Below are 14095 nucleotides of genomic sequence, written 5' to 3'. Positions count from 1 at the left end.
TTCTTTGGTCATTTTATTATAACTAAATAAAGCTCTTTGTCTGTAAACTTTTATCGACTGCCACCATCTTAAAGTTGTCACCAGGGCCAGCAAAAAATTATGCCATACAAAACCTGACAGATGTCATTGACAAAAAAACATGACAAACACAGATAACAAGAAAACATGACATATACAGATGACAAGAAAACATGACATACACAGATGACAAGAAAACATGACATATACAGATGACAAGAAAACATGACAAACACAGATGACAAGAAAACATGACAAACACAGATGACAAGAAAACATGACATACTCAGATGATAAGAAAACATGACACACACAGATGACAAGAAAACATGACAGATGACAAGAAAACATGACATACTCAGATGATAAGAAAACATGACACACACAGATGACAAGAAAACATGACAGATGACAAGAAAACATGACACACACAGAAGGCATGTAGAAGAAATACTTTATTGAAAATATTTTAGTGTAGTCCATGCCAATAGCTGGCTACAGTTAACCCAAAACTCAGGTCCAGGTGTGTGTTAAACCTCTTAGCGCATGGCTGGGTGGATGTTAAACTTGCCACATGGCTAGGTGCTGGTTAAACCTTTAAGCACATGGCTGATTGTTGGTTAAACCTCTTAGCACATGGCTGGGTGGATGTTAAACCTGATAGTACCAAATGTAAAAAAAACAAAATCCAGCTTCCCAATGTAGGATTTGCTAAAAACAAACATAAACAATGTCATGTGACCACAATGTCATGTGACTGCTTTTGGCAAATATCAAAAGATAAGTTTTTCTCATCAGCACTTTGAATGTCAAAAAAAAAAAAAAATTCTATACAAAGTAAACCCATGCATTTGATAAATGAACAAATTGAAATCAATCAAAAACAAAATATTCAATTATTATGCTTTAAAAATAAATTTCAAAGTTTGACCAAAATACATTGATCTAAAATTTAAAAAGAAAAATGCCATGTATGATCAACACAAGATTTTAAAAGTTTACACAAAGTTTTTAAGTAAAAAAAAATATTGTCCAATATAGAAAACAGATGAGCACTTAAGCTAGCTAAAAATAGAAAGTTAAAAATAAACATGGATAAAGTCCTAAATAAGAGGGAAGACATGCACAGACACCTACCACATACCAAATTTTTTCACATAACAGCAAAGATCAACTCTCTGAACTCATAAATCTCATTTTATAAATCTAGATTAAACAAAAAAAATTAATTAGAAAAATTAATTAAAAGTACGTAAAAGGTGTTCCATTAGTTGATATTTATGAGTGGTTAAATTAAACACAAATTCAGTGTCTAAACATTTTTAAATGTCATAAAATATTTAACTTTTTTTTTTGGTTTCAGCTTCAGTGGTTTTTAAATTTAGTGTGGAATGTTATGTCAAAGAAAAAACAATTTCATCAAATTTTAGATTATTTTTTTTGTTGTCTCAATGTTAACTAGAATTCGGCAATTAATGTAGATCTGTAACCTGAATTCAAACAAGATTGTGTCTTATAACTTTACATTAATTCAAAGCTTTCTCTGTTTTTTTTAGGTACACATAATTATTACCCAGCTGATAAGGGTGAACTTATTGTAAACAATAGGAAATGTAATGTTCAAGTGACCAACCCAAGGAGAATTTGTTTGAATAAAAAAATGAACTGTGATCGACATCATTTAAATCCTAATACAAATAACTGAAAGAAAACACATTACAAATAAAAACCCTGTAATTAATCTTCAAATTTACATACAGAAACTGCAGCTTCATGATAAAGAAACATTTATCTTTCTGCCAGATAAAAATTGGCTTTGTCAAATCTAATGAAAGTAAAGTTGCCAGTTTGTCATTTAAAAATTTATTATAGATCTACAAGTCTAGTAGACACCCATTCAATATTTTCTGTCTGCTTTATAAACATATTTTAATACATTCTTATGAAAATAATTCTATCAAAACAACTTGACATCGTTACACAGAAACTAAAATAGGAATAAATAAAAATGATCTTGTTATATTTAATAAAATATTTTATCAGAATCTTACTTTTAATATTATTTAATACCAGTAACACAATACAAAATTGCATTAGAAAATAAAATAATTTCACAGTTTGTTCTTGGCATTTCTTTGCGGGAATGTAAAATATGGTTTCACAAAAGTCTGGACAATCAAGCCACGTCATACACATACAATTAACATGTGCCAATGAAATAAATCAGACAAAAACCTCATGGGTATAAAATACAACGCAAATAAATTCTCATCAACATTTTATACTGTATAATTAAAACAACTAAAATAGTATGTGCTGATATAGAAATCTCACATATACTTCATTGTATAGGATCATTTACAAGGTTAAAACAATTTATAAACATTTACAAGCTTATTCTCTATATTAGCGCAATATACAAAGTTTAAAGTTTATAAACATACTTTCTGTCATGGTAAAATCAACTAAAAATATATTTTGCAAAAAGAACCAGTAAGGTGTGAATGAGTGAAAATGTTGATGTGTTTCCATCAAATATCTGAGAAAAATGTGTGGTGTGGACAGAGGATGAGTGAAAATGTTGATGTGTTTCCATCAAATATCTTTGAAAAATTCCATAAGGAGAACCTTAAGGAGAACCTGGAGAACAAATGTTCAACTGAGAAGATATTTCTAGAATTTTAACTCACTGTTCTTTTAAGTCCTACACAGGGGGTTATCTAAAGAAGAGCCAAATAAGCAAATAAAATGAATGGATTTTTACGGAAACATTCCAATAGACAAAAATATATAGTAGCCAGTGATGGACTGGTTAATTTGATTTTATTTAAACTATCTAACAACAACATTTTATTAAGTCACTGAAAGTAAGCAAAATGCATGTTTCTTTCATCTAATTGTCAAAATATCCATTCTTGTGTTGAAAATGTTAATTAACATTTCAATAGAAGCTAGCGTAATTAAAAGTTTTTTTTTCTTATTTCTTAATCAACACTAGACTATCAGAATTGTAATCTAGTTTACATCACCAAATTTGTTAGTTACAATTAAATCTAATTACATGAACTACTTAACAATTAATTAATGAATCTAGTTAACAATGCCAACTAGAATTATCACTCTAAAAAAATTCAAAGTTAATAAAGTTAATAACTATAATCAGTTATTTAGCTCATACTCAAGTAATACGTTTGAGGGTGGGACTTCACATACAAGGCTAATCTAAAAAAAATAAAAACACTGAGCATCACAAGCCAATCTTGTAGTATACATATATTTATATATAATTATAAATAGGTTTATTTTATCATAGTTAAAATATATACAGATATACCCTTATGTGTAGGAGTTTACCCCACATGAGATTCACATATCTGTAGTGTATCTTATAAAACATATTTTTTTGTCATTATCTGCTGAACTAAAACAGACATCACAGTAGGTGTTATGGTAGGTGGGGAACAGGCTGTTCAGCTAGCACTGCTGTTTGACAGCAGCCAGTGTCAAGTGGGATGAAAAGCTGTCTGTCATCTGACGAAGGTCAGGCGACAGCTGCTGTGTCGTGTCACTGGTGTTCACTGCCCAACTGATGGGTTGGTTTGTCACAGACAGGAGAAAAAAAATAAACACGGAACTCTTCACATTCTCTGAAGGGAAGGTCACAGGTTAAAGTTCAACTCTACTGAAAAGGTAAGGTCACAGACTGAAGTTCTACTCTACTAGAAAGGTAAGGTCACAGGTTAAAGTTCAACTCTACTGGAAAGGTAAGGTCACAGGTTAAAGTTCAACTCTACTGGAAAGGGAAGGTCACAGGTTAAAGTTCAACTCTACTGAAAAGGTAAGGTCACAACTGAAGTTGCTCTACTGAAAAGGTAAGGTCACAGATTGAAGCTGAACTCTACTAGAAAGGTAAGGTCACAGGTTGAACATATTCTGTCAAGGAAAACTGTGAGACATCTATGTCAAAGACGTACAATTTGTTGAGTGAGCTGATTTTAGCTGAAGCTTTTAGAACAGGGCAGATTGTATGTCAGGACAGCGTGACATACAACATACAGATTAGATAATATTCAGATAAAGACAGCATTATTTCTTCTAATACAGATGGCATATTGTCAGTGACATATGTCATAAAATGACAAATGCAGCTAAGGAATTTTATTGACAGAGCTAATGTACATGTCTTACAATTTTATCTACTCAAAACCCAGACCAGGTCCTAAAAACTGCAAGGTCAACAAGACCTGGGATCTGTCTAGTTCTGTTACCATAGCAACACAGGTTTTGTCAAATACATCTTCTTCTGGGGGGGGGGGGGGGGGAGAGTTCAGACATAAAGACGGCAGCCAAAGAGACAAACAACCTTCAATGAATGGGAAAACAATGCTTTGATAAAGACAAAAAATACTTCAGACATTCAGCTGTCTTGTGTTATCATTTCATTAAAAAAAAAAAAAACTAAAAGTAAAATGTATATAAAAACGTTTTTCTTCATTAAAAAGATATTTTCACATTTTGTTTATATTGCAAAAAAAAAATGTTATTAAAACTGATGTAAATGAATTAAAAGTGCTTTTAAAGAAAGAAATGATGATGTATAGTACATTACCTTCTGAAGAATGCTATACAAACTGACCAAAGAAGGCAGTTAATGCTATGAACACATTGCAAAAGGAAAGACATTATATAGCAGGATAGGAAGGCTGCATTCATACAAGATGTAAGAGATCATCACACCAGCGAGATGTATGGAGGTCATCACTCACACAAGAGGTCATCACACAAGTACAAGATGTAAGAGATCATCAATCACACAAGATGTAAAGAGGTCATCACTCACACAAGAGGTCATCACACAAGTACAAGATGTAAGAGATCATCAATCACACAAGATGTAAAGAGGTCATCACTCACACAAGATGTAAAAGAGGTCACCATTCACACAAGGTCATCAATCAATCACACAACATGCGTACAGATCATCATACACAGAAATTCATTCAAACTGCTAAGAAAATCCAAAGAAATTTTTTTTTGGTAAATTGTAAAAATGATCCTTCCGTTTACATCAAATTAACTTCAATGCAACTTTAAAATCTCCAATTTACAAAAATTGTTTAAACATTTCAATTAAAAATTACACAGCCTACACATTTTTTTTAAAACTTCATGGACAGCTCAACCAAAATATTTTTTTAAAAATGTTACTAAATGTTACTAAAACCAGCCATGACATTATAGAAAGTTGTTTGATCAAAGAAAACCATGAGCACAGATTTGACTGCAACACACAGTCAAGATTGCAACACGCAGTCAAGATTGCAACACGCAGTCAAGATTGCAACACGCAGTCAAGATTGCAACACACAGTCAAGATTGCAACACACAGTCAAGATTGCAACACGCAGTCAAGATTGCAACACACAGTCAAGATTGCAACACACAGTCAAGATTGCAACACGCAGTCAAGATTGCAACAGGCAGTCAAGATTGCAACACACAGTCAAGATTGCAACACCCAGTCAAGATTGAGACAGGTTCAAACCCAACTAGCAACTGTGGCAGAGGGAGCGACTGATACGCACATCAAATAAAAATGAGCATTCAACTCATTCACTGAGAAAATACATCGTTTTTCATTTCAATAAAAATGAGCATATTATTAATTAATTAATTAATAGGAGAAAAGTCTAATACCAATGAGCAAAAATGAATTAAACAGAAAAAACACAATAGCATATAAAGAATTAATTAACATATTTATAAAAACGAATACATTTTATAAAACTTTTTATCTTGGCAACTTGAGGTTCACTTAAAAGGATAAAACATAAAAATATGAACCAATGAACTCAATATGACCCAATGAAGTAAATATGAACCAATGAACTCAATAGGACCCAATGAAGTAAATATGAACCAATGAACTCAATAGAACCCAATGAAGTAAATATGAACTAATGGTGATATGGGCTCATGCAGTAAATATGAACCAGTTGTAACTAAACCATAGAGTCCAATTTGTTTCAGTGGTTTTTATGATCCTAATTTTACATTGGTCAACATCTGGCTGGCAAAGTTGACGGGTTAGTACACATACGGGGGGGGGGGGGAGGGAATCACAGTTTATAAGAAGAGGAGGGGGAGGAAGGGCTACATCATGCTACAGGGCTATAGTATTTTACATCAACACAAAAATTAAGTAAATGACCATATACTTTCCCCACAGTATTAAGTCTTAAGTTTTTAAACAAGTACAACAGAATGTGTTAACACATGATTAGATCTAGATGGAAAAGATTTAAGTAGATCTAGTTTAGTTGGGGAAGATAGCGTGTACATGAACTAGCTTCAAGTCACTAACCGAGCCAAGAGAACATAACTCTAAATATTCTTGTCTGTTAGTGGTGAGCTGCCCCTGCTGATTGTGTCAACTTTTCCTACAAACATCTCCCAAAACCTTCACAACTTATTTCAGCTCAACTTGTTTAAAATACATTTTTAAAAAAACATTTTATTGATATAAATAAAATTAGGGGCAGATATTTTCCAAGAACCACAACCAGGCAATTCAGTAATACTGCATGACAGAATACCCCAGAGGGAAGAAAACAGGTTACCACTTGGTACTAAAATACTTAGAAACATGTTGGTTCAAATCCCACCAACACTCAATACTTTTAAAGTTTTTTTTTAATTGGACCACATTGTAGACACTAAAACAGCTGAGCTGATGAACTTTGAACTTGCATAAAAAAAGTGACTTGACTCGTCGTAAACTGATGCTTGTATGAATAGTCTGTAAGTCCAGTACACCCAAGCGCCATCTAGGGAAGTCCCAGCGTCCACCGGCTTCCTGTTACTGACCAAACACTGACCAGTGGACAAGACACACATTTCTGTTTGACTCAGGCTCCACTGGCTGACCCACCTGCCCGCCCCCAGCTCACCAGCGGACTCAACCAATGAGCTTGGGACAAAGACAGGCTAGGGGAGGCAACTAACAGGGGGGGGGGAGGAGGTCACTCTGTGGCTGTAGCCGTGGCTGCTGTGGTTGTGGCTGGGGTTGTGGCTGGGGGGGTGTGGTTCTCTTCTTTACTCACAACTAACTTCTTCATCTGTCTAATAACAGCTGCGGCATTGTAAGCTTGCTGGGTAAGGGAAAGAAAATTTTCAGTGTCAATATTTCTTGTTACAAACTTCGTTTTCCAAATTTAAAAACAAAAATTATTTTTAAATATTCTTTAATGAATTTATCTAAATTTGAGTAAATTTTATATATTTTTAAAAAATCTCTACTTCATTTAAAGTTATGACCACGTATCAGTTTAACTGCGTTCAGAATGTATTGCAGATACAGGCTAAATTAAATTGTAGGTCATCAGCATGGCAGGGTCATTAGATAATTAACTTATCCAATCAACTAACAACAGCCCTGTCAACTTGATCTATCAACCCCATCAACATGACCTACCAACCCCATCAACATGACCTACCAACATCAACATGACCTACCAACAGCAACATGACCTATCAACATGACCTACCAACATCAACATGACCTACCAACATCAACATGACCTACCAACATCAACATGACCTACCAACATCAACATGACCTACCAACATTAACATGACCTACCAACATCAACATGACCTACCAACATCAACATGACCTACCAACATCAACATGACCTACCAACCCCATCAACATGACCTACCAACATCAACATGACCTACCAACCCCATCAACATGACCTACCAACATCAACATGACCTACCAACATCAACATGACCTACCAACATCAACATGACCTACGCCTACACCACTCACCTTCCATTTAGTCCTAACAAAAGTCTTCAGCATCTGTGCCTTGACAGAGGCGTGAATATCTTTACTCAGAGCAGCATTGCCAGAGATCCTATAGTAGAGAATGTCACAGATTAGTTGCCAGTTTACAGTAGAGAATGTCACAGATTAGTTGTCAGTTTACAGTACAGAATGTCACAGATTAGTTTACAGTAGAGAATGTCACATTAACTTACATTTGCAACTATTTTTCTTCATAAAAACAAATCCTATTAACAAAAATTGATAAAATAATTAATTTTTCTCTGCACAATACACAACACAACTAAATCTAGAGCCAGATGAAAATGTACTCAGTATATTAAGGATTTAATGCACCATGTATACCATAGAGGTAGGCAATAAAATCACACTATGTATACCATAGAGGTAGGCAATAAAACCACACTATGTATACCATAGAGGTAGGCAATAAAATCACACTATGTATACCATAAAGGTAGGCAATAAAATCACAAACACTGACCAAGGGTGTGCAATGGCTTGCTTGCATGTGTATCTTTCTTTAGGATCTTTACACATGAGGTGACGGATAAAGTCTTTGGCTGTCAACAAAAAAAGGGGAGAACATTTTTTATAAGGCAGAATATTGTGTAAGGACTTCAGTGGGGACTGTAAGAATATAGCATATATAGTGTTAATTACAGAGTTTGGTGGATGTTCTAGGTTGGTAGTTGAAGGTGGTTGGTGGATGTTGTAGGTTGGTAGTTGAAGGTGGTTAGTGGATGTTGTAGGTTGGTAGTTGAAGGTGGTTGTTGGTGGATGTTGTAGGTTGGTAGTTGAAGGTGGTTGTTGGTGGATGTTGTAGGTTGGTAGTTGAAAGTTGTTGTTGGTGGATGTTGTAGGTTGATAGTTGAAGGTGGTTGTTGGTGGATGTTGTAGGTTGGTAGTTGAAAGTTGTTGTTGGTGGATGTTGTAGGTTGATAGTTGAAAGTTGTTGTTGGTGGATGTTGTAGGTTGGTAGTTGAAGGTGGTTGTTGGTGGATGTTGTAGGTTGATAGTTGAAGGTGGTTAGTGGATGTTGTAGGTTGATAGTTGAAGGTGGTTGTTGGTGGATGTTGTAGGTTGATAGTTGAAAGTTGTTGTTGGTGGATGTTGTAGGTTGGTAGTTGAAGGTGGTTAGTGGATGTTGTAGGTTGATAGTTGAAGGTGGTTGTTGGTGGATGTTGTAGGTTGATAGTTGAAAGTTGTTGTTGGTGGATGTTGTAGGTTGGTAGTTGAAGGTGGTTGTTGGTGGATGTTGTAGGTTGATAGTTGAAGGTGGTTAGTGGATGTTGTAGGTTGATAGTTGAAGGTGGTTAGTGGATGTTGTAGGTTGGTAGTTGAAGGTGGTTGTTGGTGGATGTTGTAGGTTGATAGTTGAAAGTTGTTGTTGGTGGATGTTGTAGGTTGGTAGTTGAAGGTGGTTGTTGGTGGATGTTGTAGGTTGATAGTTGAAGGTGGTTGTTGGTGGATGTTGTAGGTTGGTAGTTGAAGGTGGTTGTTGGTGGATGTTGTAGGTTGATAGTTGAAGGTGGTTGTTGGTGGATGTTCTAGGTTGGTAGTTGAAGGTGGTTGTTGGTGGATGTTGTAGGTTGATAGTTGAAAGTTGTTGTTGGTGGATGTTGTAGGTTGGTAGTTGAAAGTTGTTGTTGTTGGTGGATGGTGTAGGTTGGTAGTTGAAGGTGGTTGAATGTTGTATGTTATAGCTTGGTTGTAGTAGTTTGCTGAATGTAAAATGTAGATGTAGTAGTTTGCTGATTGTTGGATGTTGTGGAATAGGTAAATAATTTAGAGAATAAAACAGATCCTTCAGTTTGAATTATTTTTTTAAATTTCTTTTCACCTGAATCAAACATTTTTTTTTCACCAGAATCAGAAATATTTTTTTTCACCTGAATCAGAAATTTCATCCCAGAAAGGTGAATCAAATTCGTACTGAGCTTTCAAAATTTGCTTGAATAACTCTGCATCATTTTCGTCATAAAAAGGGGGATAACCACATAATCTGCAGGGAAAAAAATACAATCAGTGTTGGCAACAAACAGATGGTGAATATCAAAACAATTTTAATGTACATTCACAGGTGAGTGGTCAAAGGATTTATGAAATGACTAAATCTAGCATATGATAATGCTGACTTTTTGGTTACTAAATCAAATCATGTGACTTCAAACTCAGTTTTGTTACAATACAACTCCAGACTGACAACAAGCTATGACTCCACTGTTTACTTACAATATATAAGCTATGACTCCAGTGTTTACTTACAATATATAAGCTATGACTCCACTGTTTACTTACAATATATAAGCTATGACTCCACTGTTTACTTACAATATATAAGCTATGACTCCACTGTTTACTTACAATATATAAGCTATGACTCCACTGTTTACTTACAATATATAAGCTATGACTCCAATGTTTACTTACAATATATAAGCTATGACTCCACTGTTTACTTACAATATATAAGCTATGACTCCACTGTTTACTTACAATATATAAGCTATGACTCCACTGTTTACTTACAATATATAAGCTATGACTCCAGTGTTTACTTACAATATATAAGCTATGACTCCAATGTTTACTTACAATATATAAGCTATGACTCCAATGTTTACTTACAATATATAAGCTATGACTCCACTGTTTACTTACAATATATAAGCTATGACTCCACTGTTTACTTACAATATATAAGCTATGACTCCAATGTTTACTTACAATATATAAGCTATGACTCCACTGTTTACTTACAATATATAAGCTATGACTCCACTGTTTACTTACAATATATTATATAAGCTATGACTCCACTGTTTACTTACAATATATAAGTTATGACTCCAGTGTTTACTTACAATATATAAGCTATGACTCCACTGTTTACTTACAATATATAAGCTATGACTCCACTGTTTACTTACAATATATAAGCTATGACTCCAATGTTTACTTACAATATATAAGCTATGACTCCACTGTTTACTTACAATATATAAGCTATGACTCCACTGTTTACTTACAATATATTATATAAGCTATGACTCCACTGTTTACTTACAATATATAAGTTATGACTCCAGTGTTTACTTACAATATATAAGCTATGACTCCACTGTTTACTTACAATATATAAGCTATGACTCCACTGTTTACTTACAATATATAAGCTATGACTCCAATGGACCAACAATCCACTTCTTTACCATAGGGTTGCTGGGCTAAGACTTCAGGAGCTGTGGGGCAAAATGTAAGAAGTTTAAAAATTGGGCTGATGGTTGCTGACAGTTGTAGCAGCTAGAAAACATGGCTAACTGTTGAAAACGTGTATGTAGCCGTTTAAAAATAAAATCTAGGGTCTAAATAAAGCAGATCTTTGAGTAAAAACTAGGACTATTCTTTTAGTACATTTGTAGCAGTAAGAGCAGCCCCCTCACCCTTACCCAAAACCCCTAGTATCCCACTCTTTAACACCTCCCCCAACAGACCCCCCCCCCCCCTCTTCCTATCACACCTACCCCAACACCCTCACTCTTAAACACGCACTTTCCTAACACGCACTTTCCTAACACGCACTTTCCTAACACGCACACTTCCGTCCACTCCATCCGCGTCACTTTACAAACACACACCCACACATACACTCACTCTCTCACACACACAATTCAGCGGAGTTGTGTGGTGCACCTGGAGCTACCAATCAGACACCCCCTGCCCCCCCCCCCCCCCCCCACCAGACCTGGATAAATTGGGCTCCAGCAGTCAGACGACAATCAACAACAAACAAAAAAAAACAAAGCTCGCGCGTGGGTGGCCTTGACCTCCACAAATGGGTAAAGCGCGTGCTAATTGGTTCAAAGCAGGGCAGATGGCGGCTCTACAGGTACAAACACGTGACTCACGCAACTACCCACCTGGGTCGCTTGTTTACATCTGTCCCCCTTACTTTATCAATGCGCCCCGGTTTTTATTTAGTCTGTCCGGCAAACTACAACCGGCATTTGCATTCTGCCGGCCAGCGACTGAAGGAAGAAACAATGAAAGCCGTACATTATGCAAATACCCCCACACCCTCCCCCTTACCGTACCGATGGTTATATAATGCGACAGAGTTGAGAATAAATTGTACATTATTCCTGCGCTAGACCGCGTCAGCGCCTGCGTCACAGCCAGGGAAAAGAACGTGGGCGACCACCCATTTGTGTACAGAGGATAGTGGGCCAGATCAATCTGTTACTTTTACGCCGAACGACAAGATCTGATGGCTAGATAACAACGTGTGGCTAGTGAAGAAATCAAAAGGGCTGGGGTTGATGAACTCTACTGCGACGGTCACCAACCTTCGTAGGCACCACACAGTTATCGTTGCTTAACTAACCTTCACACAATCATACTCCCTCACCAACTCCCTCACCGTCTCACACACCCCACTTACCTATACAAACCTTATCACCACATCCACCCAAAAACACACAAACTCAGCCCACCCACAAACACATTCAACTACCTCACACACATCAGATAAACCCACGTACATAATATATATATATATATATATATATATATATATATATATATATATATATATCTATATATATATATATATAGATATATATAGAGGGAATTCCTGCGTACAGTCTAAGCCACAGCGATAAGTTTTCACGGTGTTTGCACTACCGTATAATCTTACAATGTCCTAACTGGGGCCCAGGTATTATACCAACGGCACAGTATCAGGATCAGGCTTAAGTTGTACGCCACGATAGTAAACTTAGAGGGGGGACAGTAGCACATTGGGCTACCACCCCCCCCCCCTGTATTTTGGCGCCTTTTCGTCTGGCGGCAGACCCACAGCTATATCAGCACCTCTCATTAAACAAACACCAATTAATCTAATCAAGCCCTCAAGTAAACACACTAATTAACGTCAATTAATTATCTCCAATCTGTGAGCCCCCACTGTAGGAAATGATCTAGTAGATGCATTAGCAAGAGAACAAAACACCAGACTTCCCACAGCTTGTGACGACAGCCACGGCCAGCAGATGATCAGAGACGTGTTGCAGATGTCATCAATACCAACGTAAAAAGGTTACATGTCACATAAATGTCAAATGCATCCTAATGACATCCAAGAACGACACGACCAGGGTGTTCACATTTCCAGAAACAAGTCTACAAGGGGAGCAACCTTGTGTTGCAACTTGGGCAAGATACATCACTCGTGGCGTGAGGTTAAAGTTCACAGCATGCTCAAGATATTGACCACTCGGCTTACACTCCTGTTATGTGAACCAAAGGTCAGCATGCTAATATGGTCATGTGACCGCTTCATAAGGTCAACAAGCTCATATGATACGTTGACCGTTACATAACGCTAACATACAGCTACGGTTAGACTACAGTTAAGGCTAGACTACGGCTATGGTTAGACTACAGCTATTGGCTAGACTACAGCTATGGTTAGACTACAGCTATGGTTAGACTTCAGCTATGGCTAGACCAGCTATGGCTAAACTATAGCTATGGCTAGACTACAGCTATGGCTAGACTACAACTATGGTTAGACTACAGCTATGGCTAGACTACAGCTATGGTTAGACTACAGCTATGGTTAGACTACAGCTATGGTTAGACTACAGCTATGGCTAGACTACAGCTATGGTTAGACTACAGCTATGGTTAGACTACAGCTATGGCTAGACTACAGCTATGGTTAGACTACAGCTATGGTTAGACTACAGCTATGGTTAGACTACAGCTATGGTTAGACTACAGCTATGGCTAGACTACAGCTATGGTTAGACTACAGCTATGGTTAGACTACAGCCACACGAGGCTAGGGGTCGGCCATAAGCTATTAGCATGGCTTAATACAAAGGACGTTGACCTTGGAAAAGCCGAAAAAAATTGTCGAAACCTGTAAGGTGATCTGTGGCGCAAATCATGGAGAAAAATCATTTTCTGGCATCGACTTCACAGCACATACGGCTGGCAGTAAACACAACAAGAGACATCTACATATCCCATCTATTACCTTCAAGATCTACATGACAATCATGATTGTGGAGCGTACGTATTAGCAAACAAAACAATCATGATTGACTGTAACATCTAATTTAACCGATGTGGCGCATACACATATATTTTTAAAATGGCGCATACACATGTATATATTTTTTAAAACAACCATGTTGGTGGAGAATACATATAACA

At 36.4% G+C, this 14095-nt stretch overlaps 1 protein-coding gene and 1 long non-coding RNA gene across 2 annotated transcripts in view; both read right to left on the bottom strand.

Moving 5' to 3' along the window:
• Positions 1–458: 458 nt before the first annotated feature.
• On the bottom strand, positions 459–4334 carry LOC131954167 (uncharacterized). Its single transcript, XR_009388739.1, has 2 exons — positions 645–4334; positions 459–613 (listed from the first exon to the last, which is right to left on the bottom strand). It is a non-coding gene; the product is annotated as an uncharacterized LOC131954167 (long non-coding RNA).
• Positions 4335–5499: 1165 nt separating this feature from the next.
• Positions 5500–14095, bottom strand: part of LOC131954168 (calcium/calmodulin-dependent protein kinase type 1) — a 49040-nt gene continuing 40444 nt past the window's right edge. Inside the window, exons 6-10 of the mRNA XM_059317704.1 lie at positions 11040–11115; positions 9763–9875; positions 8355–8433; positions 7853–7940; positions 5500–7169 (exon numbers count right to left, since the gene is read on the bottom strand). Coding sequence (XP_059173687.1) covers positions 7041–7169; positions 7853–7940; positions 8355–8433; positions 9763–9875; positions 11040–11115 — 485 coding nt within the window. The 3' untranslated portion in view covers positions 5500–7040. The remainder of the gene's footprint in view (positions 7170–7852; positions 7941–8354; positions 8434–9762; positions 9876–11039; positions 11116–14095) is intronic.

Source organism: Physella acuta, unplaced genomic scaffold (assembly GCF_028476545.2).
Source record: "Physella acuta isolate Inbredline_101_S28 unplaced genomic scaffold, ASM2847654v3 ptg000977l, whole genome shotgun sequence".
NCBI classification, from domain to species: domain Eukaryota; kingdom Metazoa; phylum Mollusca; class Gastropoda; family Physidae; genus Physella; species Physella acuta.
This window is presented reverse-complemented; position numbering and strand designations above follow the sequence as displayed.